The 26,984-nt window shown below is 37.3% G+C and overlaps 1 protein-coding gene across 1 annotated transcript; it reads left to right on the top strand.

Moving 5' to 3' along the window:
• Nucleotides 1-26,984, top strand: tnn (tenascin N). Its single transcript, XM_053627986.1, has 16 exons — nucleotides 1-256; nucleotides 5,371-5,743; nucleotides 6,086-6,460; nucleotides 11,528-11,791; nucleotides 13,099-13,281; nucleotides 13,595-13,684; nucleotides 18,194-18,457; nucleotides 20,602-20,865; nucleotides 21,189-21,452; nucleotides 23,149-23,279; nucleotides 23,423-23,561; nucleotides 23,687-23,838; nucleotides 24,048-24,144; nucleotides 24,468-24,632; nucleotides 24,731-24,894; nucleotides 26,196-26,984. The coding sequence occupies exons 2-16, from the start codon at nucleotides 5,374-5,376 to the stop codon at nucleotides 26,316-26,318; spliced, it is 3,045 nt and encodes a 1,014-aa protein (XP_053483961.1). The 5' UTR covers nucleotides 1-256; nucleotides 5,371-5,373; the 3' UTR covers nucleotides 26,319-26,984.

Raw genomic sequence — 26,984 nt, 5'->3', positions numbered from 1 at the left:
ATGCCTCACATTGTCTCCCTCTGGGATCCCTGAATTACTGAGAAAGAAACGTCCAGGGAGCCTTTTGGCTCAGGGCTGCTCATTTAAACCGTGTGAGGGTTTTTCGGAGCTGGAGGACTCACTGCAACACTGCTCAGGAGGGCTAAGTCAGAGCTGCTCAACAGGTGCTCAGTGCAAGGCACCTTCAGTGACAGTAAGAGATTCTTGTACTCAGGCAGACTGACGAGGGAGCTTCAGAATCAGAGAAATAACAGCGGTATGGCAATTTTCAATTCCGTTTTTTGGTACTGGGTATGAGGAGACTGCTAATTAATGTAATGCATGAACAATATGCTTTATGCTTTCTATACTGTTTATACAGTTTACATGCTATTTATTATCTTAAACAAAATGTATATGACAGTCTGATTTGTCTAAAGCTGACTGCTTATATAATGAGAAGAATTATTTTCTCTTCTGCACATTTAAAGTATCTTACGTTTGTGACATTATTTGTACTTTATGGAGCCCTGGGTTCATTAGTGCTTCTGTTGTCCATATGTTGCACTATGTTCCTAAAGTCTTGCTCATTTTTACCACTGTATCCCATAGATTAGAAGGCAACATCATTAAACGTCATTAATAAATTATTGATCCTATCATTTAATCATTGTAAAGGGAAGCAGCAGAATCCACTGCAATGTTTTCAAAGTGCTCTAAAGCGAATCTTCCTCGGATCATCGTCTACTCTGTTTTTATTGTCACCTCACTATAAACATGTGGGCATGAAAATGGAGAATGTGGAGAGATTTACACGCTGGAATTCAAACATGAAGCAAAATCACTTCTTTGCTCCTTCATGTCAGAGTGGACAGCTTGACCAAAAGCATTTTTGAGCTATGCCATTATTTAAACTTTGTTTAAGCACTGAACAAGGAAACATGCACTAAAATCTTCTGACGCTCTCCGCCAGTGCCCTAATCTTTTTTACTCTGTAGAATGCTAGATACAGAATATTAGCTTGCTGGTTTAACTTGTACTAAATCAGATTTTACACCAGCACATTTCCTCGGATTGGCACTCTCTCCAGGGTGAACCCTGCATTGTGCCCTATGCTCTCTGGGATAGGCTTCAGGCTCCCTGTGAACCTGTAGGATAAGCGGTATGTAAAATGGCTAACTGGGTGATTTTGGGGTTCGGTAACTTTATCAAGGATCAACTTTATCGTGGTTAGATCCCCAGTGTTAAAGGCTTAGCAGGGAGTATAATGCAGCATCCCATACACTAGCATAATTACTTTCAGCTCTTGCCACTTGAAGACCAGAGAGGAAATGCACCAGTGTAAAATCTTTGTAGCTGCTATTAAACTGCCTAGCGGCATTTTCCCAGATCATCAAGACCCTCATCTGGCAAAGCAGAAGTACAGACTATGTTTGGTTTGATGCTTCATATATCTGAAGAGATAAGGGGGGGGGGGACACACAGTGTGGATTGTTCCTTCTCATCTCTCTTCTGCCAATTCCTTTGTCTTAGAGAATTATGTTGCCCTTGATCCTCCTTTGGGCCTATTCTAGAAATACGAGGTGTATACAGTGCTGGTGGTGAATGTACTCTTTTCCTTTATTGCCTTGTATGAGAGTCTATGGTTTGCTGCGGTGTGGAGATACATCAAAATAGCGTCTCTGGTTCTATTATACTGTCTGTATCTCCACTGACCTTGTCCTGTAGGTGTTAACCTCCACACTGCCATTACCTTACATAGGGTTTTGTATTTCTCAGCTTGTTGACATATGTGTGAGACTGAAGTGTAATTATTCAGGGCTGGAATGTGGTCTATATTGCCTCTCTCCAGTGGCTCACTGACCCTGGAGGGAGCCTGAACCATTGTGGGCAAATTACAAGACACCAAGGCAACCTCTCTCAAAAGAAATGTGTCCAGCTTTGCTGAACTCATGCGTTGTGTCCTTAGTGCACTCAGTCACCATGGAAGATAAATTAAGTAAATTACAATTGACGGTGCCAATATAGTGACCTGACCCACTGAGCACAGGCAACTGTTGCTATTATGATCATATTTGTGTGAAGCATTTTAGGACAGAGGTCCAGTGAAAAGCTTTCATACTGGCAAGCTAGTCTTTTGCCGATCAGTGGGGACTGAGAAAAACGGGCAGGTCTCAAGTGATCCTTCTGTAGGATAAATAAAAGATAGTGGATTGGGAGCATAAAATAAAACCTACTGAGAGGGAGCAATAAACAGTCCTTCTGATTGGTCATTTTAAGGTCTGATGTGCAGGTGGTACTGTAGCTGAGAATGTGATGTGGACTTCAGAGATGCAATGTACTCAACTGTATACTCCTCCACTCCAATCCCCAGTACCAATTCCAGCTGCAGTAATTTGACACAGTAATACTTTTCTTAACTTTAGATGCAGTACAGACTTTAACTGTTTCATTATAGAATTGTTACATTTATGAAATACCATGTCTCCAGTTAGTTAGAACATTAATTATATGATGAAATTCAGGAAAAATCTACTATAAATTACAGTGAAGTTGGGATCTACTGGAAAACCATCCTTATTATGTGACTAGATGAGAAATCTAAAAGAAAAAGAAGTGGAATCTTATTGTATCTTCATTTCCTTTAACATGAAACTCTATCTCCATATTTGAGAAAGAAAGCCTTATTTTAAATGATCAGCCAATGCTTATGTTTTGTATTTACTTGGGCGGTTTTTCGATTTCCGAATATGTATGCTCACACTTCATCTTCTGTTCATAGGGAATGCTAAGACCACACTTTTTGAGTTTTTTGCCATTTCACAGCTGTACATCACTTTGATGCACATTGTGCAATATATTTGTTCTGTGCTCCTAAAATGTCTTCAATGATCAAAACAAATAGTGCAATAAATTAGTGATTTAGTGAAAGACTCTTGAATTATGCATGTTGCAAGTATTAAATAATATATGCAATACATAGTTAGTATATTTTAACCACATATTATAAGTTAGCTGTATAGTAATGAAGCCGTTATAAGAACCACATGGGTCTTTATTTATTATCATACTGGTCAAAGGAGTTACTCAAAAGGCCTATAGACCCTCACCTTTGGGTCCCATAGGCTCACAAGGACATGTTCTCTTATGTAGTTTCAGTGGCAAACTGGGCTACTTCTGCTCATAGTTACAGAATATCATTCTGTCATGAGCAGTTAATGCACATGTAGGTTGTAAGAGTATTTTTTTTTTTTTTAACCTTTCACTGTGCCTTTTGTTTTATAGAGTTAAATATGTTTATGTGCTTATGTGCTATACATACATACATACATACACACACACATATATATATATATATATATATATATATATATATATATATATATATATATATAAACAGTTGGGACAGTATGGACAACTGCCAATAAAAATAAAGATGAGTGATTTGTAAATGTACTTGGACTTGTATTTAATTGAAATTGATGCATGCAACACGTTCCAAAAAAGTTGGGACAGGGGCGATTTAGGAGTAATAGTAATGTGACAATTTGAAATAAGAAGGTGATGTGAAACAGGTGAGGCAATCATCTAATCATAGTATATAAGGAGCCTCCAAAAAAAGGCCTAGACGTTCAAGAGCAAGGACGGGTCGAGGCTCGCCAATCTGATAACAGATGCATCAGTGAATAATCCAACACTTTGAGAACAACATTCCCCAAAGACAAATCGGTAGTATTTTGAGCATTTCACCTTCTACAGTGTACAATGTAATTAAAAGAGTCAAGGAATACGGTCAAATCTCTGTGTGTAAAGGGCAAGGCCGAAAACCACTTCTGAATGCGCGTGATCTCCGATACCTCAGACGTCTCTGTCTTAAAAACCATCATGAGTCTGTAATGGAGATCCTGACATGGGCTCGGGAATACTTTGGTAAACATTTGTCAGTAGACACCATTCGCCGCTGCATCCAGAGATGCAATTTAAGGCTTTACTCTGCAAAGCAGAAACCATACATCAAAAGTATCTAGAAGCTCCGCCCACTTCTCTGGGCTCGGTCTCATCTGAGATGGACAGTAGCACAGTGGAATTGTGTTTTGTGATCCGATGAATAAACATTTCAAATAGTTTTTGGACAAAACAGCAGTCATGTTCTCCAGGCCAAAGAGGAAAAGGACCATCCAAGCTGTTATCAGCTTCAGGTCCATAAGTATAGTAAGTGGGTGTGTCAGTGCCCATGGCATGGGTAACTTGTGGATCTGTGAAGGCACCATTAATGCAGAAAGACATGTACACATTTTGGAGTAAGGGACTTCCCTGCATTTTCCAGCAGGAAAACACCAAATCACATTCTGCCCAGATTTCAAGTGCATGGTTGTGTAAGAAGAGAGAGCGGGTGCTAGCATGGCCTGCCTGCAGTCCTGCAGCCAAAATAAGGCAATAATGGCCCTGTACAGTTGTGCAGGTGAAAAAATGCATAACGAATGAATAGGGGGAAATTCCACTTGCTAAACTTCATAAGTCTTATTAAAAGAAAAGGTGATGTTACAGTAGTTAACAGTCGACTGTCCCAACCTTTCTGGAGTGTGTTGCAGTCATCAGATTTGAAATGAGTGTATGTTAAAAAAAAAAAAAACGTTAAATTCACAAAAGTAAAACATCAAATAATGTGTTAATAATGTGTTTTCAATATAGTACAGGGTGAATTTAATTTTCAAATGACAAATGCATTTTCCATACTGTCCCATCTTTTTCGGAATTGGGGTTGTATATTCTATATTCAAATAATCTTTGCATTTTGCCTTTTTAAGTAGGATCAGTATGCTGCTAGGGGAAAAACGTTTATTAAATGCTGCACATATTACAAGTCACCTGCTAGTTCACTTCATTTCACAAAAAATATTAATATGCTGGGGCACTATTTTTCCTCTAGCAAAAAAACCAACAACGTTCTTATCTTTTAAAATAAACTATCCTTTAAATACTATATATTCCACTTTTGTGTGAGGTTAAAAATGATTTTGGCTGACATCACTGTTATTAGAAATGACATCATTCAGTTAGAAAGGGTTCCATGCTTCTTTAAGCCCTTGTGGCTGTGGTTGTATAATTAAAGGTTAGGATGGAATATGCCAGCCAAGCAAAAAGGTTGCTCAGTTCTTATTGCAGGATGAGGCATTTCTCAATTAAAATAACCTTAACCACATGAAACATAATGAAATGTCTGGATCAACCAGCCAACTTTATTGTGCATGAAACATAGAATAGCATGGTCCCTGGTAGAAAGAGACCAAAACCAAAAGCATTCTAGTGAGCATAAAGTCCAATGTTTGGTCCATGTCTGAATTTCCACTTGAATGTCCATGGGAAATTGTTTGTGTGTTTCTTTCGCAGGCCATGCTTCCCAGGCTAAATTGGTTCTGGTTGCCCCTGTTTGGGATGCTGGGTGTAGTCTTGCTTGTTACACAAGCAGAAGAGTCTGAGAAAGCAGTCACATTTAGCCATGTGTACAGGTTTAACTCTGGTTGTAATCAGGACTTGCAGGCAGTTTTGCCTTCCCAGGACCAAGCATCAGAGGGTCAGGTCATGATGGTGGATGGGGAGAAGGACATTGTTTTCAAGCACAAAATTAAGTTTCCCTCGTCTAGTTGCAACTGCGCTGATTCAGAGGAATTCAAAGACCTGCTGTACCGTGTCAATGGTTTGGAGGAGGAGGTTACCTACCTGAAGACCCAGTGTGCTCAGGGCTGCTGCAGAGGAAGCTCAGGTATTAGTTCACATGCCAACAGTGCAGCTAACTAAGGAGACCATGTTCTCAACTAGCACACTTGAAAAAAACTAAATTGATGTGTCCCTCTTTTTATGAAGTGTTTAGCCACACATACCTCTAATCCACTTATTGAGAATAGTGGAATTTATATTGTCTGATTCAAATTTAGCCATATATAATACATATTTACTGCTATTAAATGAAAGAGTTGATCATTGCTGTAAAAGGAGTAACTCAAGTAAGTATCACACCGTGATCTAATATCATCTCTCTACACTGTAAGTTGATGTTCTGCAAGTTAATCTTGAGATTTCGTGCAACTGACCTGCCTTCTACTAGGTGTGGACACAAGCTGTAGTGGCCATGGTGTATACCAACACAACACATGCAGCTGCAAATGTGATGCAGGCTGGGAGGGTCCAGACTGCTCCATCTCCATCTGTCCGGATAATTGTAATAATAATGGCTACTGTGTAGATGGACGATGCGTTTGCCATGCTGGTTACACGGGCCATGACTGTGGCCTGCTCACATGTCCTGATGACTGCAATGACAAGGGCCACTGCGTGGATGGCAAGTGTGTGTGTTTTGAGGGCTTCTCTGGAGACACCTGCAGCATGCAGAAATGCCCAAGTGACTGCAAAGAGAACGGCCGCTGCATCGACGGAAAGTGTCATTGTGACGAGGGATTTTTCGGAAATGACTGCTCTATGGGTAAGGTTTTTTCAGGAACGTTTTCAGGTGGTGATTTCAGATATCTGATAATCCTTACTTAAGATTATTGGATTTGTTATTGGGAGTATTCCTGTTTCACATTTAAAGGTTGTTGGCTCTATATGAAACTATTTACTGTATCAGTGTCTAATAGAGCATTTTCACCAGACAGCATGGTATGCCTTGGTAACAAATCCAAACCCAGGATGATCTGTATCGTAGTCAGATTCATGTGTCAGTTTCCCATACCGCCAACAATACTTCATTTGAGGTTGTGGGGGTCACTTGTGTTTGGAAAGATGACTGATGGCTGAATTAAAAAAAAAACCAAAAAAAAAAAAACAAACAAACAGTTGAAATGAATTCCCAATATTATTTTTTGAGGATTGCATATCACTGCATTCCTACACAGAGGCATTCTATCATTATGAAGGGAAAAAATTGTAAGAATAGAGCTAACTGCGGGAAGGACAGTTGAGCCATTTTCTATACCACTTATCCTTCAGGGTCGCGGTGAACCTGGAGCCTATCCTAGGAGGCATGGGGCACAAGGCGGGGTACACCCTGGACAGGGTGCTAATGCATCGCAGTGCCTAGTACAAATGATTCTAAAGCAGAATAAAAATGCAAGGAAAAGCTAAATTTATGGCTAAAAGTCAGATGACTCTCTCTATTGTACATTTAGAGCACTTGGTAGGTATTTTATTACATGGTGAACAAATACACTTAATAGTTAATAATTTGTGATTCAACTGTAAGATGGCAGATTTGAAGTGGATCATGGTTGAAAAGCAAAAATCAATCTAAATATCATAAATATCAGTGGTAGAAAAACTACTGATAAAAGAAAAAAACAATTTGAACTATAACATTGGCAATATTGGCAATAAAAAAACTATTTTTCTACTAGTAGAAACTAGAGTAATGCTGTGCAGAGACATTACTGGGATGATTTAATTAAGTTCAATTTCGCTCAATTCAGTTTTTAAAATTTTATTATAGATGCATAGTGGATATCATTGTCATCTCACAGCTCCAGTGTCCCCAGCTCGATCCTGAGCTCAGGTTACTGTTTGTGTGGAGTTTCAAATGTTCTCCCAGTATTCACATAGGTTTCCACCAAGTTCCCGGGTTTCCTGAATTTTCCTGAATGTGTGTATGTATGGTATCCTGCGATAGACTGGTGTCCCATCCAGGATGAATTCTCCAGCCTTGCACTCAGTGTTCCCAGGATTGACACAGAATTCACCATGACCCTGATCAGGGTAAAGCAGTTACTGAAGATATAAATATAAACACATCATCAGATTTTCACACAAGTCCCAAAAGTAAACCAAGAGATCCAAATTAAACAAACGAGACAAAAGTATTATACTTGGTCATTTATTTATTGATGAAAATGATCCAATATTGCATATCTGTGAGTGGCAAAACAAAACATGTGAACCTCTAGGAGTAATAGTTTAATTTGAAGGTGAAATTAGAGTAAGGTTTCAATTTCAATCAATGGGATGATGATCAGGTGTGAGTGAGCACCCTGTTTTATTTAAAAGAACAGGGATCTATCAAAGTCTGAACATTCCACATGTTTGTGGAAGTGTATCATGGCATGAACAAAGGAGATTTCTGAGGACTTGAGAAAAAGAGTTGCTGATGCTCATCAGGCTGGAAAAGGTTACAAAACCATCTCTAAAGAGTTTGGACTCCACCAATCCACAGTCAGACAGATTGTGCACAAATAGAGGAAATTCAAGGCCATTATTACCCTCCCCAGGAGTGTGGACCAGCAAAGATCTCTCTTGCTAGATGTGTAATAGTCTGGTCATAAAGGAGCCAGGGTAACATCTAAGCAACTAAAGGCCTCTCTCACATTGGCTAATGTTAATGTTCATGAGTCCACCATCGGGAGAACACTGAACAACAATGGTGTGCATGGCAGGGTTGTAAGGAGAAAGACACTGCTCTCCAAAAAGAACATTTCTGCCCCAGTGCAGTTTGTTAAAGATCATGTGGACAAGCCAGAAGGCTAATGGAAAAATGTTTTGTGGACGGATGAAACCAAAATAGAATTTTTGTTTTAAATGAGAAGAGTTATGTTTGGAGAAAGGAAAACACTGCATTAAAGCATAACAACTTTATCACATCTGTGAAACATGCTGGTGGTAGTATCATGGTTTGGGCCTGTTTTGCTGCATCTGGCCCAGGACGACCTGCCATCATTGAAGGAAAAATGAATTCTGAATTAAACCAGCAAATTCTAAAGGATAATGTCAGGACATCTGTCCATAAACAATGATCCTAAACACACAGGTCGTTCTCCCAAAGAACGCTTAAAGAAGAATAAAGTGAATGTTCTGGAATGGCCGAGTCAAAGTCCTGAACTTAATCCAACAGAAATGTTGTGAAAAGTCCTGCTGCAAGCAGTTCATGTGAGGAAACTCACCAACATCCCAGAGTTGAAGCTGTTCTGTACTGAGGAACGGGATAAAATTCCTCCAAGTCGATGTGCAGGACTGAGCAACAGTTACCCCAAACGTTTAGTTACAGTTATTGCCGCACAAGGGGGTCACACCAGATACTGAAAGCAAAGCTTCACATACTTTTTCCACTCACAGATATGTAATATTGGATCATTTTCCTCAATAAATAAATGAACAAATATAATATTTATCATTTGTTTAATTGGATTGTCTTTATCTAATTTTAGGACTTGTGTGAAAATCTTATTATGTTTTAGATCATATTTATGCAGAAATATAGAAAATTCTATATTCACAAACTTTCAAGCACCACTGTATATAGCATTTTAAATAATAGACATTGTCACAAAGCAGCTGGAAAGAAATCTGGATCAAATCTCTCTACACATGGGCAATATAGGTAACCAAATTCAGCATGGGTGCATAGTTTCATGGCTCATTTGGTTGTGGAATCAGTGATAAAATGCCTGATCATGCTACACCACAATATGTTACTATTTAATTAGGACCTCTATCGTATTAGAGTGTATGAGGAATTCCAGCACATGCTAGAGAAGTGTAGCATTCTTTTAAGTTAAACATACTGCAATTGTAAACACACATACAATTTGAGGTAATTGTACAGTATAATTACTTCCTGGTACCTTCATGAATATCAAAAGCAGCAGTTTTCAATAGCAGAACTCAAATGTCCTCCCACAGTTAGCTCTATTGTTACATTTTCCCTTCATAAGGATGGAGTGACTCAGGGAAGGAATGCACTGATATGTGATCCTCAAAAAATAATATTGGGAATGGCATGAATCTTAGAGAAGGATATTCGTCCATGTTAACACTTTTGGGTAAGACATTATAACTGAGTCCATATGAGTGAAGAGCAATCATACCCTGAAGCAGTGCGGCACCAGCTAAATTACTAGCTGAATTATAATTTCAAGCACATGACACTAATGGGGCTAGAATGCTATGCGATGGTTTAACCTGTCAATTATTTGCCGGTGATTTCTTCTTGTACTACTGCAGCATTGTAGCACACCATATGAACGGTACTAATCGATGTTATCATTTCAGTGTTCGCATTACTAACAATACAGCCAAGCAGTTGTTCACTTGACCTCTGAAACCTGTTGTCATATGATGATTTATATTGTAGCTGTTTTCAAAATTAATATTTACAAAATTGGTAAATATTCGTGGAAGCACTGTGGGAGCCTAAAGGCACTGAACCAATTTCATGTCAGCAGGGAATTTGAATCATGCAAAGATGACTAGTGTTTAAAGGCCCTGGGCATGAGGATTAATCATCAAAAGGGGAATCAGGTGGGCGCTTTTTTCTAAGGTCATGCTGGATTTCATTGTTCCAGATGTGTAGTATGTGTAGACTTTAGATTACTTACTATAAATACCTACAAGACCTAACTTGTACTTAAGAGAACTGAGGGTACCATAATGAGAATGATATGTCTTTAGTCCAAAAATGCATGATCTAAATCAAAGTACAAAGGTCAATATTTTGCACTGATCAGAAATATAATTTTATAAAGCTAAAGTGCAATTTTGCTGTCTTTTGTTAATCATTTGTCAGAATGTGCTGCACATTTTCTTGCACTATGCTTTCTCCAAAGTCATTAGATGGTAATTTATTTATCCCAGAGGCCTTTTGTGGGTTATTATTTAAAGGTGAAATTGTAACTGGCAGACACTGGAATGAGGCAGGAGTATTAACCGCCACTAAATGAAAAGGCTCCTGCAAAACCAAAGAAAAACACTGACTTCCTGACCTTTCACCATGTGGAACAATGTCCAAACCTGCTGTGAATTCTTTCCTGGTTAATGTGGTCTTCTGAGCATCTATTTGGCCTCTCTCTTTCCCTCTGCATCTATTCCCTAAGCATTTTTTTTTCATTTCCTGGAATTAACCACCTCTTCACTTTTTTTTACTCCAGTAAATTAGTAATCGGAATGTGGAAACCTTGTTGTAAACTATGTGTGTCTGCCTGTATGGGTGTATATAGTATGTGTATATATCTGTCAACAGGCAACCACTACCATCACATTTATCCTTTCTGATGAGATGTGGCTTGTATTCCGTTATTACCGATGGACATATCTTGGTTAGTGACTACACTGTAACTAGAGAAAAACTTAATAACATGACCAGCTGCTGGTCAAGATTCTTGAAGAACTGCAAGTTCAGACATGTATTTACATAAGGTAAGATAGGGAAGAAAAAGAGGGAAAGAGGGAAGAAAACGGAGAGGTGTCTTGGAGAGGCACAAATATGAAAGGCAAAAGAAATTGAAATGTATTTTAGCCTTCCATCACATATACACACACCAGAAATTTCAATTAATGGTAAGTATGAAATGTATGAAATTGGAAGTGTTAAATGAACTACCACAGAGTTTACACAAATTAAAAGATCAAAACCCCCAGTCATGCTGATAACTCATGAAGTAATTAATTATTGTACTTTGGTGGAGCTTTTTTATTGAATTATTTATTCTCTATGGGAGATTAGTTTTGCATCATGGATTTAACATACTAGTAAAATTGATTTTTAACATGAAAAACTGTGTTTCTACAGTACTGGGTCCAAAAGGCCTGCATGTGATCAGGGTGACTGATGTTTCCCTGCTGGTGGAGTGGGAACGTGTAAAGAAAGCAGAGTACTACCTGCTCTACTACTATCCTCATGGAAATGAGGGAGCCATCCAGGAGATCCGTGTTCCCAACACTGAAAATTCCTACTTGATCACAGGCCTCAAACCTGGAGTTACCTATATCGTGCAAGTGCAGGCTGTCATCAAGGGCATCAGCAGCGAATCGGACCGCATCACAGCCACAACAGGTAAAGAGCACTTACAGTAAGACTTTTTCACTATGCAGTTTTTGCATTGAATGACATACAGTTGTATGCAAAAATTAGTGCAAATTAAATAATTTATTGATTTGAAGTGAAGTGCATGAAGGATTAGCTGACACAGGAGTGGGGCGCACTGTTCTATACTGCAGTGTTGCTTGCACAGTCATGATCTGCATGGAAGAATCATCATAAGGAAACCTTACCTACAACCTCATCACAAAAGTGAACGTCTAATATATGCAAAATATCCAGATAAGCATTTAGAAAACAAATACTGTGCACTGATGAAGTAAAAATGTAACCTTTTCTAGCCACAAAAACAAAAGGTACTGTATGTTTGGAGAAAAAAAGGAGCAGCAGTTGAAGAAAAGAACAACTGTTAAGCATGAATATATTATGTTTTTTATTATGGTTATATGTGTGACAGCCGGTGGCACAGGAAACATTGCACAGGTAGATGGAATACTGGGTTCCAGTAAATATCAGGAAGTAAATGTGACACAATAAGAAAAATAAATAAAAATCTGAAGCTGAGAAGAGGCCCTTACAGTAAGCTGACCTGAAAATCAGAGAAAATATGTAGGTTAAACATATTGTGCAATTTTTTTTAAATTAACTGTGTAGTAATGTTTGCAGAACAATATATATATTTTTAAATAGTTTGCTGCAGAGGTTGTTTTTACTTCTTTACAGTGCAAAAATCAATAGAATATGTATACACTGTTACATAACCTTATACAGTATGCTGTGACGGTTACACTGTTGTATACTATTAATGATGGTGTAACATCACAGGCTATGTCATTTCACTGTATCTGTATATAATGGATGCAATGACAACAAAAACAGATCTTGAACACTAACCTCCAGCTATTATATAAACAAATTGTATCATATTAATTTTATATAATGGATGTTTATACCCCAGTGGTATAAGACATTTAAAAATATGCTGATCTGGTTGTGATGAATGGCATGAACTGTCCATATGGGATACTGTCAGTTACTGTGCTCTGCAAAGAGTTTCAGTGTCAACAAGGATGTGCCAATAGATTAAAATGATCTTACTGTGGGGTTTTTAAGAGAATAACTATTGTATATCTTATTGTCTCAAATGAGATCCAGAATTCACTGTAGAAAGTTAACTGGAAAACCCAAGAGCAAATAATGAAATATTCACAACAATAAAGGACATCAAATAATAAGGCAGCGTATTGGAAATTTGAGACTATTTGCAGTGTTCTGAATATAATTTCTGAAAGTAGCAGTCCTTATATTGTGTTTTGGTGCAGATTTATCTGGTGTAGAAGGTGTCCGTGTGCTTGGACAGACAGAGGACTCTATCCAGGTGGACTGGAAGAACCCAGAAACAGAGGTGGATTACTTTAAACTACGTCATGCCAGTCCAGACGGCCATGAGCAGCTGGAAAACGTAGCCAGGAGCCAGGAAGCTAGGACTGTGCACACCATTATAGGTAAACTTCTTTTAGAAGGACACACACACACACCCTGACTCTTATAAAATTACCCTGACTCATCCCTGACCTGAACTGTTACCATTTTCTGTGTTGGTGAACTTGGAGTTAGAATTATAGCTGTGTTTTCATATTTTAAAAGACTTTAAGAAGAATTTGATCTTTAAAAAAAAAAGAAAGAAAGAAAGAAAAAAAAGATCACAGTACTTGCTGAGCTGCATGGGATACTGAGTAAACATTGCATGTGATGGCATTGAGTGAGTGGCAATGGTGTGTTTTTATATTTGCAAATGAACTGAATTGTTGTTTGCAGGTCTTAACCCAGGCACTGAGTACCAGATAACAGTGCAAGCCATCAAAGGAAGCAATGAGGGAAAACCATCCCATACTACAGGAGTCACAGGTTAATTGGTTACATAATATTCAACTGGAGGGGTGTTATATCTTACAAGCAAACACACAAAACCCGGAAATGTTAAGGACGTAGCCAAGCATTATATCTAGAATTATAGAATGAAGTGATATACCAGGGTGACAACACCATGAAGTGGAAATCTGAAAGGTATGATGATATCACAGAAAATGACTTCCAGGTATGGAGCATTGAGCTATTGTAATTTTTAAAACAGGGTATATAGATCTGATTGAACAAATTTCTGCTATATACGTTTAAACAAGGAAAAGTATGTTTGTTCTGTGTACACCTATCTCTACACTAACTGTACACTAAGTGCAGTTTTTAGAGTTGCATGTTTTTTTTTGTTTGTAAGACTGTGAGACACCATGGGTTTGGCCTGAAGTATAATTCTAAACACTTGCTCTAATTATACACAATACTGCTTCAAAGGCTCAAAAGGTGACAGCTCGGATATTGGGATAATTTGTTAAGTAATTCATTGTTCAGTAATTAAACTCAAACCAAAGTTGTACCAGCTCTCCCCTATACCATGCACAGTATACCATGCATTAAAAAAAATAAAAAAATAAAAAAATTCTATACCAACTTTATTCTGGATTATGCATCATAGCCTGAATACGGTATACTCAGTATAGCTCCAGGTTAACATTCCCCTCCGACAACACCTTTCCATTTTCAAGTGTACTACACTAGTGGAACATATTCACATATTGACACTTTAAACATATACACCATGAAACCATTCTTAGTTAAAGCACTTCTAACAGATCAGGGTTTTTTTTTTTCTTTATATATAATAGCGGTTTGTTTGTATTTTACAGAAATTACCTCCCAATGCTCCCTTTTCACCAAGCTTAATGTTCATTAGTTCATTATCCTTCGCAGCACAGTTTATTACTAGTATTTTTCTTGTTTCCTTAAATCAATTAAATAATTTTCTTGACTGAGGAAACCCAGCCACTTTACCCAAGGCTATTCAAATATGTGCTGTTCTAACATGGTCTTTAGACCAACACAAGTCTAAGAGCAACATATAACTGAGTAACCTTAGGGGTGACTTTCTGGGCAGTTATGGGCGATGTGTGTATGGTGGTCAAGCATGTAGTCACAACAATGTGCTCATTTGAACACATACATTTCTACAGTGATAAAGGAATGGTGTTGTGCTTTGAAACAAGCAAATTTACACTTGGAGCGCTGACTGTCATTTCTAGTAATATAAATAGATTACTGGCATGTTTGACTTATGATAATATATAAATAAAACAATAGTGATGTATTTTTAGTAGTAGCTAGTAATCACAAGAATGTTTAAATTTCCTGGTAATGCGATGGTAATATGGAAAACACCTACAACTCACTTCATCTATTGGAAATTAACCGTTTCTCCATCCATATATGACAGAAGTTGGAGAAAATGTATTGGTAGTCTTAACTAAATAGCAGAGATGCATCAAAGAGTGAACTTCATTGATTAATTAATTAAATTAAAACTTAAAAATATTGATGACACTTAAGGCATATTGTCATATTGTATTTCAATCACTGACACAAAATTAAGCATTTTATGAAATATTTTACTTAAAATATAGGAGCAAACAAATACTTCTCTAGGCTCATTGTAAAGCTACTATATGGGACATTCTACAGAATTGGTACAAACTGTGTTCCCCCAACAAAAAAAACCCCCGACATTTAAAAATGGTAAATGGCACACTTATATACAAAGCACTTTACACTGTGTCTCATTCACACACACACACTCACACACCAATGGTAGCAGAGCTGCCATGCAAGGCGCTAACTTACCTTCGGGAGCAACTTGGGCTTCAGCGTCTTGCCCAAGGATGCTTCGACATGTGGAGTCATGCAGGCCAGGAATCGAACCGCCAACGCTACAATTAGCGGACAACCCACTCTACCACCTCAGCCACAACTGCACCCTTAAGAATTTAAGTATTCAAATCTTAGATGTTTACTAAGATTCTTCTATTATCTATTGAATCCCAAAATAAACAGTAAGCTTAACATATATAAAATCATAATTTATTGGGTATTTTCAATTGGGAGGTGGCTGTCCCAAACCCTGACCCCTAAATTTGAACTTGTGAAAATTAAATAGAATTTTTTTTTTTTGCATTTTATTCCATCGTTGTTTTTAAAAATATCTTTTTGATTTAAAAAAAAAAAAGTGAAGTAAAAAAAAAAAAAATTTTTCTTTGTAAACTTTATGTAAAAAAATGTGTCCCGCATTTTCATGTCACTACCGAAACAGTGTATGTCTTAGACCATTGGCTGAGACTGATTTTAACCACACCCCTACATTTTTGATCAGGAAATATTCCTGTGTCCCTCTCTCTCACATACTGTACCTACATGGTGAGTAGACAGGTCCTATCATTTTGAGGTAAATGTGTTCAAAAGTCTGAAAATCTGTGTGTAAGGAACATCATTACCAAACACCTCTGAGCCTCTGAAAGGTTTTTTTTTTTTTTTTTCTCTCTCGAATGTAGATAATGGTAAATTATATAACATGAAGAAATTATATGTGTTTTTTTTCCACTTGTAAATGTCACAGTGAGTTACTGTGTAAAACTTTAAATCTCAGACTGGACCACTTCCTGCTACTGATGGCTCCAGCTCAAGGCTTAAGGCTTAAGTTAGGCTGCATTTTTTCATTTCCTCAACTGAGTGCTGAAATAATGTCCCTTTCTACTGCTCTCAATATAGTTAGTAGTCTTCTACTGTACATCTGACAAAATGGTTTGTCAAAGTTCAGCCTCAATATGATACAGCTCATGAAACCTACAATTTTTACTCAACCTATTACTACTGACATACAGTATACAATAGCATTATTATATCTGATGAATTTATGGTCACATCTGTGGCCAGAGAGGCACAAAACATTACAGGATATGAAAATATTTCCCTTCTTAAAATCCTAAAAAAAATTAGGCAGAGAGACATTCTCATGTCTTTGACTTTATAAAGGTTTTGTGGATGGAACTGTGAGGATACCAGTGCAGAGGTTCTCAGTTTCAAGTCTGAAGTGTCTACAGCATGGTCTACAGCATGGTTCTCCTCACACCACCCTCGTCCAACTGAAGGATGGATTGATAGTTAGCTCTTGAGTAATCTGGATGGCCATAACATAAAAAGCAAAATAAAAGTGGCTCTAGATTCATGCATAAATTAAGATATCCCTAAATGAATTAGGGTTGAGTTCCTTAACATACAAAGTAATTTAATGAAATCCAAACCTCCTGAGACTGTGCATTCTAGATTTAATTTAACACTGTACATTTGCAACATACCAACTCATAACCCAGTGTAAACTGCTCTTAAATGAGGTACATGTGTTTCCCATATAGTGAAAGCCACAAGCCCTGTTGCACTTTTCTGCCTCACAAAACCAGGCAGACCTTTGAGTTCTCCTCCATCCCCCATCCCCTGCCCCTGCTGAAACCTGGCTAGACCTTGAGAGATTTGTCCAGCAAAAAAAAAAAAAAAAAAAAAAAATCATGCTGCTTATTTCACAATACAATAGCTTATTATGCTGCTGGCTTTTTTCTTATATAGTGCAGGTTTTGGCACGTCCTTTGCAAATACAACAGCAGCTACGGGACACAGCAGTAGCATTAACCCAAACACTGAATTGGAAGAAAAAGTGTAGCACTGTCTGCTTGTGGTTTTGATGGTGAAGTTTCAGCAAAAAGGTTAGCACTTGAGGTTAGAACTTACCAAGAGTATTTGCACTGGCATTCCATTGGGTCTTTTGTATTCCTCACCATACCTCAAATCAAGGCAACTCAAAAAAGATGGGTATAATAACAAAAAGCTTGGAGTGTTGTTGAGCTCACTGTTTTTGGAATGCACAATTTATCGCGTTTATATCACCATAGCATGGCATCGACCTTCTTGCAGTCACAAAGGAATTTCCCAAATGATGATAGCTTTTGCATACTTTTTCACTTCCTCTTGTGGCTCATACCAGTGCTCACATAGCTCTGGTAAACCTAGCTACTCACACAATCCACTCAGTTTCTATATTTTAAATTGTTTTTCTTTTAAGATACGGGAACTTGTCGGTTTCAACATTAAAAACTTGAATGCCTTCATGTATTTGACTGTCAAAATGCATCTTTAAATGTGAACAACATCTGAATAAAATAATTCTTCTTTTGTCTAAGGCAACCATGTAATACATAAGCTAATGTTTGCTTCTTTTGATGAAGTCTAAACCCAATATTTGAGCTGACTAAACTAATGTACACACAAAAAGCTTATTCAGTGTATCCATAACTGTAGGAAATCAAGTTCCTACAGTTCCAAAAGTTCCTACAAAACAAATCATTTTTTAAAACTTCTGCCAAAACTTTGATAGCGAAGGACAGAAATGTGGCAGGATGTGTTCAGGTGTTTAGCGATGTGATATAGACTGAATTTTACTTACACCATTGTCTCAAAACTAACACACCCTTTCTCATCTAGACATTGATTCTACGAATTACCTGGTCACTAGGAACGTAACCGAGACCACAGTGACTGTGATATGGGAGAAGGTCCGTGCTGAGGTTGATGGCTACATACTGACCTATAGCTCTGCTGAAGGCTCCAGCCAGGAGATCCAAGTTGGGGCAGATGCCACTTCCTACCAGCTCACATCACTGAAACCTGGGGTTCTGTACACCATCTTCATCAGGGCCTACAAGGGTTCTCGTTTGAGCAGGAACAGCTCTACTGAGGCTGAGACGGGTAAACTCTTCCTCTCTCAGTTATTCTTTGCTGGTCTCCTATGTTGGGGGAACTCCTTAAAGTTCCTTCATTTTCACACACTCTAAGTGAACAGGAATCGTTTGTGCAGGTTTTTTTTTTTTTTTCAGCTATGGCTTTTAATCGTCATAGGTTTACTCTTTTAATAGATTTCACTTTTCCTCCTTGTTATTTCCTGCCTTATCCTGTTGTTTTGTTGTGTTTTTTTTTTTTATACCCAGTCATGTTACTGACCTGTTGCCAGTTAACCAAATTAGTTGCAAAATGTTCCTCCAGCTGTTTCTTTTTAATAATACTTACATTTCCAGCCTTTTGTTGCCCCATAACAACTTCTTTGAGTCGTGTTGTGGCTATCAAATTCAAAATTACCCTATTTTTTCTTAAAATGCTACATTTACTCAGTTTAAACATTTGATATATTTTCTCTGTTCTATTGTGAATGACATATGGGTTTATGAGATTTTGTCACGAAATGGAGGCGAAGACAGAAGCAAGTGCAGGTTATGTAGTTTAATACCCAAAACAACAAACCCGTTGTATGTGTATGTATATGTATATGTATATATATATATATATATATATATATATATATATATATATATATATATATATATATATATAGAGAGAGAGAGAGAGAGAGAGAGAGAGAGAGAGAGAGAGAGAGATACACCCCAATTCCAAAAAATTTGGGACGCTGTGTAAAATGTAGCCTGAATGTATTATATTGTGATAATATTGTGGTTACCTTCTTGTAATTGCCAGTAGTGTTAAGCTTTAAGAATTCAGTAAGTTTGTTCAAATCAGCTGCTGTGATATTATATGAGCAATAAGTTACAGTGGCCAGATGGTACAGATTCAATCAGTGGTAGGTCTTCCTGTGGGCTTTATTCTATGTTTGGAAAGAACATGAGTGAAACAGACGTTGACTGGTCTCATAACTCAAATGGTAGGATGCCTCACGGATCTGTGAACAGGGAATAGACGCCCTTGAGGTGCATAAGTTCTGGTGTTTATCTTTCCTTTTGCTTCCACATGACACTCACACACACGCACACACGCGCGCGCGCGCGTGTGGGTGCACATTTGACCCTCACACAAGACTGAGGGAAAATAATTTAATACTTAGCTACTGCATATTGTTTCTATGTCATATTTTTGTAATTGTATGTTATGTAAGGTATTTTGAAATTAAAACAAACACTGAAAATTCAAATTCAATTAAGATTTTAGTTCAAATCACACTAGCTAAAATATATATTGCAAATGTACTCCCCCCCATCCTGAGGTGACTTACAGCAGATACATATTCATAATAAACTTTATGATGAAGCACAGCCCCCGCCCCCCCCCAAAAAAAAAATACTGTAAAGTGTTGACATCTTTTAATTTTAATGTAGTGTGATTGGATTATTAATAAATGTAGCATTAAAAACAACTTTTAAAAAGCTTGACTGCAGTTTAGATGGAACTTTTTCCCATCTGCACTACAAGCAAGTTTTTTAAAAGTTGTACTTGTAGTGATTAATGCTCCTTTTATTATTTTCGAAAAATGTTTTGTGCTCTATTCTTGTGAGTAGGATTAATTTCAATATAATAAAAAATGTTGTACAGTGCCCATAATGGGTGGCTAGAGCCATAATCAGGTGGTAGAGCGGGTTGTACACTAATCGTGTGGCTGGCGGTTCGATTCCTGGCCCACGTGACTCCACATGCCGAAGTGTCCTTGGGCAAGACACTGAACCCCAAGTTGCTCCCGATGGCAAGCTAGCGCCTTGCATGGCAGCTCTGCTACCATTGGTGTGTGAGTGTGTGTGTGTGTGTGTGTCTGTGTGTGTGTGTGTGTGTGAATAGGCGAATGTGAAACAGTGTAAAGCGCTTTGTAGAAGATTAAAAAAGTGCTATATAAGTGCAGATCATTTACCATTTAACCTAATGTACAAAAAGATTGCTAAAAAGATGCTGTATATACTTTTTATTGTAAACTGTTTATATTGCTTATCTGTATTACAAAGCAAATCCTTCCAGTTAAGGCTCTGTCCCATCATAATAGTTATATGTATAATTCTTATAATACTAAAAGAAAGTTAAGAAATGCTACCTTTAACATGCTATAAACGCTTTTTCAGAACTAGATGCACCTACTAACCTCTTGGTCAGAGAAGTGACGGAGGACTCAGCGATGGTGTCATGGGACAGAGTCCAAGCAGAAATAGATGGCTACATATTGAGCTATAGCTCTGCTGATGGCTCCAGTGATGAAGTGCAAGTGGGAGCAGACAGCACTTCCTACCAGTTCACTGGTCTGAGGCCAGGAGTTACATATACAGTCTACGTCTGGGCCTTCAAGGGCACTCGCTCCAGCAGAAAAACTACAACAGAAACTGAGACAGGTTTATTAAGCGTCTTACATAATTTTCTTTATCTTCTGATTCATCAGCTAATATGAGTGAAATTCTGGTTCATGCTACTGATTCCATGGGTTTCTGAAACATTCAGTCTCCAAATGAAATGTGAAAATTTTGGTATACCACCCCTAAAATTACCCTGGACTTATCTGTATTACAAAGCAAATGCTTCTAATTAAGGCTCTGTCCCATCATAATAGTTTGGAAAATGGACTATATCACTACGAATAGTGAAAAGCAACATAAAAGTAAAAAGAAATGCTGCCAGATTTTGCATCACCTTTAACATGCTATAAACGCTTTTTCAGAACTAGATGCACCTACTAACCTCTTGGTCAGAGAAGTGACGGAGGACTCAGCGATGGTGTCATGGGACAGAGTCCAAGCAGAAATAGATGGCTACATATTGAGATATAGCTCTGCTGATGGCTCCAGTGATGAAGTGCAAGTGGGAGCAGACAGCACTTCCTACCAGTTCACTGGTCTGAGGCCAGGAGTTACATATACAGTCTACGTCTGGGCCATCAAGGGCTCTCGCTCCAGCAGAAAAACTACAACAGAAACTGAGACAGGTTTCGGAAATTTCTCTTGTATCCTCAAAAACATTCTCAGGGTTTTTGTCTCAAATTGTAACAGTTTATATAAAAAGGACAGTATACTATTTTTAAGGTAAATTATGAATGACCAGACTTAATATATAAACATCAACTAACAACACTGACTCTATCCATAGTTATAATTGGTTCTAAATTGGTTCCAATACTCAGAATCTCTCTAATCCACATTGTTGTTTTCAGACATGATTCTCCTTCTGTGGATTTATGAAACATTCATTTTCATATAAAATGGTTACGATTAATTTTATGTCACTGGAAGTTGGTATTTGAGTATTTGACATTTAAATAATTTGGTTAATTTGGACAATCAGTTTGCTCTTTCTTAAATTATTTATAATTTGTTAAAGCATACATTGTCATGCCATTTTAACAAACTGATCATTACTTTATATACCATATACTTTTATATCACACAAAGATATAAATCTAAGGTGCAGAAAATATATAATCATCTTATGATCCATAGTTACAGCCCTTTACTTAAACAGCAGGATTTTCACTTCCACAGAAAGGCTGTCAAAAGCTCATTTGGTTTTATACAGTAAATTGGTATTTAGAAGTGAATGGACATACTAATCGCTTGTCTGAGTGTCATGAGAAAAAGTCCAAGCAGTCAGTGAATGATGGTTACATGGTGAGCTGCAGTTTTGCTAACTGCTCCAGTGAGGAGGTGTAAATGGGAACAGATAGCACCTTCCACCAGTTCATTGGTCTGAAACCTGGAGTCTCTATGTTGTCTAACCTAACAGTCACTGTAGCGTACCAGTACCTTCATAGATAGAGCGCTCCTCATAATTACTTCAAATGGTTACATTTATGTGAAAGCAGACACAGAGTCTCTCCACAGCCTGAAATGTTCACAACAGCTAGCTTGGGTGGTTACTACAGAAACAATGACACCAGGGTGCACCGGATATATATATATATACATTTATATATATACCCCCTCTGTATTATTATTATTATTATTATTATTATTATTATTATTATTTTATTATTTTTTTTTAAATATTATTCTTAACCCACTCACCATGCCACAGTGCAACTCATAGACCATGACATTGTCTTGGATTAATGCAGAGCCAGCAGAGGTCTCTGAGGTCACCCAATTATACTGTAATGTATTTTTCAAGTAGTAATATGCTTTCATAAGCAGTTGGTGTTAATAAAATGATTGTTTCAACAAACAATTCTACAATTTCAGTTTCTCTTGGCTGTGGTGGCATACAGCATATGCATAATGCATACTCCATTCCAAAATGTACCAGAGATATTTCATGGAAAATAATGAGAACCAAAAAAAGACAGTTGACACCTACTGGCTGCACTGAAAACAATGAACAGTTATACTTCTGTTTCCCAAATGGATATTTTTCACAAATCTTGAAACACAGGAGTCACATAAAAAGTATTGTGGACAGGATTATAATGTTATTTTCATTAGTTAAATTGGAACATGGTAACAGCAGGTGAATCCAACAAACTGACAGAGTTGTGAAATAACCTAGAAACAAGCTGTACAATGCAAATGTGGAGACCTGTGAGTTCAAATTTGTAGTCTTGGACATACTCTTCTCTTGTCATGCCCAGTTCCTTACATCACTTAGTCTCCTTTGAAAAATATTAGCAAACTTCAACTTTGTATTTTCAGAAATTGATGCTCCAAAGAATCTGAAAGCTGTTGATGTTAAGAGTGATTCTGCAGCTCTAACCTGGACCCCTCCTCAGGCGCAAATTGATGGCTACATTCTTAGTTACAGGCCTGAAGACGGTAGTATGCAGGTATCTGGACTGCTAATTTTTATATATCTCACATCTTCTGTACTGAGCAGCATTTTATTGCAACCAGAATGTAAACAGTAAGACATCCATATGCAATGATACATTTAATATTCTGTGTAGAAAGTTATTTTTTTCTTTCTTAGACTGTTGAGAAGAACTTTGTCGCAGGAGATACCACAATTAGCCTCTCTGGTCTGGCCACAGGGAAGAAATACGTCGTCACTCTGATTGCTTACAGAGGCTCAAAGAGGAGTAAAGTGGTGGAGACCATATTTATCACTGGTAAAACAACACAGTTATACCTGTTTTAGAGTAGTAATGTGTGAAGATGTTTTGAATATGTGACTCGCTTCTATTATGTCATTAACCTGTAACAACATCCTGTATCCTGTTTTTCATCTTTGCAGTAGAAGCAGCCTATCATTTTCCTATGGACTGTGCACAGATCATGAAGAATGGAAAGATGAAGAGTGGAGTTTACACAATCTATGTGGCCAATGATCGCAATAAGCCAATGCAGGTGTATTGCGACATGACCACAGATGGCGGTGGCTGGCTTGTAAGTTAATGTAGAGATACAAATATAAAAAGCCCATATCTGGTAAGAAGAGGACAGTTGAATCTCATTATAATTCATACATCTTTTATAATAAACCCACTCCCATTATGTGTGATCTTAATACATAAAGTGACATTAGATAAAAATGTGTTTCTCGACATGCCGTTCTCTCTCTCCCCCTCTCGTCTCCTCTCTCTTTCTTAACCAAGGTCTTTCAGAGACGCAACACAGGCAAGTTAGACTTCATGAAGCGCTGGAGACAATACATGCAAGGCTTTGGGGAACTGACTGATGAATTCTGGCTTGGTACTGAAAAATTAATCTACAATGAGAATCTACAACTCTGCATTTTGTATTGATATGAAAGTCAAATTCAAAATTTCTATCATACCTGTTTGGGGAGAGCTAGGAACCAAAAAAATACTGTCATATCCTACAGTGATATACTGATGACACACTATTTGTTCTCAGTATGCAAAGTGTTGTACATACGGTATGATATCATACACTGTAATATTTTTGGAGGTTGTGCTTGGGAAGAAACAAGAAAAACAAACAAACAAAAAATGACTGCAATTTATTATCAGGTACTGTAACTGTGTTGTGTTGTGTTGTGTTGTATTATCTAGGCCTGGAGAACATTCATGCGCTGACCAACACGAGCACAAAATATGAAGTGCGATTCGATCTGGGTCTGGGAAGTGAGCGTGCTTACGCTGTCTATGACGACTTTAAAGTAGGATCAGCCAAGCAGAAATTTAAGCTCACTATTGGCAATTACAGAGGAAATGCAGGTAAAATGGAGGCAGAAAATATATACACACCAAGCTTTTCTTATATCTGGTGTAAATTATATACGATGTTACTTGCTAATAACCTCTTTTTGCCATAGGTGATGCTATGGCTTACCACCAGGGCAGACCTTTCACTACTATAGACTCAGACAATGACATTGCCCTGGGTAATTGTGCTTTCACACACCATGGTGCCTGGTGGTACAAAAATTGCCACTTAGCCAACTTAAATGGCAAATTTGAGGACAACAGACACAGCATGGTAAGCTTTAGTTAGATAATAGATTTTCAAAGGAAGAGGCATGTTATATGTTGAGGAATTGTGCAGTTTGTGGTTTACTTTGTGTAGTCTCTGGTGTAATGAGAATGTGGTGAAGATCCATTTGGTGCTCATCTCATAAGATGCTCAGCATTTAAATACACATGTAGGTTGATGGCCAGCAGAGGGCACCATCTCTGCTTCCAAAGTATTGCCTCCAAAACTGTAAGGGATAAATGTAGAACGTGATAAAATGGAGCAGGAGTGCACAAATCCAGAACTGCAGGGCTGTAGTCCAGTTAGGTAATTATCTCTATCCCTGAAGCTGGTGAGTTGACTGAGGTGTTTTTTAAGCAGAGTAATCCCCTGGATTACCAAGACCTGGAGTTGAGCATCCCTGATAGAGGGAGAGGAACATCAGTGCCCTGAATCTGTCCATATTTAAAAACCCTCACATGAGAAACTGTGTTCTACAATCCTTTCATACAGCGTAAAATGAAAATTTATCTTAAGGCGAGACAACAGAAAATATAGTGGATTTGTTGTTATGCGATTCACCTGGCATGACAGTAGAAAATTTCCGTATCGGTGAATCCTGATTGGTGTTTTTAGAGTCATGTTAAAATATGAGATGGCATTTCGTTAACAAAATCAAAATGTAAACGTAAAGTTTAAATTTAAAACTTACTTGTAGCTGAAAATCAGATACAGGTATTGCTGCAATATGAACCAACGTGTTAATTATATATATATATATATATATATATATATATATATATATATATATATATATATATATATATATATATATGTGTGTGTGTGTGTGTATGGAATTCTCAGATATTCTCAAATGTGATCAAGAGCCCTCAGAAAAGTCAAATTCAATCTTGCATGCATGTTTGTTGCAAATGCACACATATATTTAAACTATCTAACTAAATATACTTGTGTATTTCTTGATATATACTGACTTTATGAAAATATGTGAAATAAATATATTAATTTTGAGCAATATAGTTCTATTTCAGGACTTTACAAAAAATGTTTTCTTGAGTGGTAATTTTTTTTCTGAAAACTTTGGTTTAAAAATTATTTGCATCGTCACAATTAGTATTTGGAGATACTAACAGCTCATCTTCCAGGATATAACACACATTTAACTCTCTTTACTTGGTACAACTAGCCATTCACAATAGAAGCATCATTTAGTTGAGAAATAAGTAAGAATGTGACCATGATTTTCACTTCCTGCTGAATGTCATTAGGAGGCTAAATCTGAATTTCTCCTGAATCTTTACCACTAGGGGGTGAACTGGGAGCCGTGGAAGGGCCACCTCATGTCCCTGGACTATACAGAGATTAAGATCCGTCCGGTGAACACAGCTAGCCGAAAGAAGAGATCGCTCAAGCGAAGAGCAGCTGCCTAATGATCATTACACTGCAAAGTGAAATGACACAAAGGAAGTGAAAATTGAGATGAATCAAAATATCATATTATCTCATTAAAAAAAAATAAATATGTGGGTGATAACTGGCCTTTACAGATTACAGATATTGATACATATTATATTTAATTACAGATATTGTACAACTTTATAGCTTTATATTACAAAAATATCAAAAGACAAATATATATATTTTTTATTATACTTATTTGTCTGATTTAGCAATTTGTACAGGATAAGGCTATGGGATCATTCCTTAAACAGCTGTGGTATAGTTGGCCAATTTACCAAGTGTTAAGTGATATAATCCCAATGATTCATTCATAATACAAGGGGAATATAAACTGTAAATGAAATAAATAATTTCAACTCACACTTTATAAGTTCTTTTATCAACATTTCCTCAGTTTACAATTATTCTAGTGTTCATCATTCCAGAACTTGTGGAATAATGTCTTATACTATCAATTTGAGGGTTATTTTTTGTTTAGATAAAAAAAAAAAACAAGTATGTATAGCAATTATTATTTTTCAATGCTAAAAATCCTAAATGCTGTATAGTATTAGGCTTGTAATGTTTACAGTGTGAACTGTAGGACAGTTCTATAAAGGGATCTCACAGAAATAAAAATTCTTGAAATAAACCTA

Source organism: Ictalurus furcatus, chromosome 7, assembly GCF_023375685.1.
Source record: "Ictalurus furcatus strain D&B chromosome 7, Billie_1.0, whole genome shotgun sequence".
Taxonomy (NCBI): domain Eukaryota; kingdom Metazoa; phylum Chordata; class Actinopteri; order Siluriformes; family Ictaluridae; genus Ictalurus; species Ictalurus furcatus.
The sequence above is the reverse complement of the archived record's forward strand: the minus strand, read 5'-3'. Positions and strand labels throughout refer to the sequence as shown.

Bases quoted from the DNA above. Each gene is read 5' to 3' on its own strand.
- tnn (XM_053627986.1), top strand. From the start codon at position 5,374: ATGCTTCCCAGGCTAAATTGGTTCTGGTTGCCCCTGTTTGGGATGCTG. The intron at 23,280-23,422 runs GTATCTGGACTG...TTTCTTTCTTAG, and splicing joins CTGAAGACGGTAGTATGCAG to ACTGTTGAGAAGAACTTTGT. The intron at 24,895-26,195 runs GTAAGCTTTAGT...CTTTACCACTAG, and splicing joins AGGACAACAGACACAGCATG to GGGGTGAACTGGGAGCCGTG.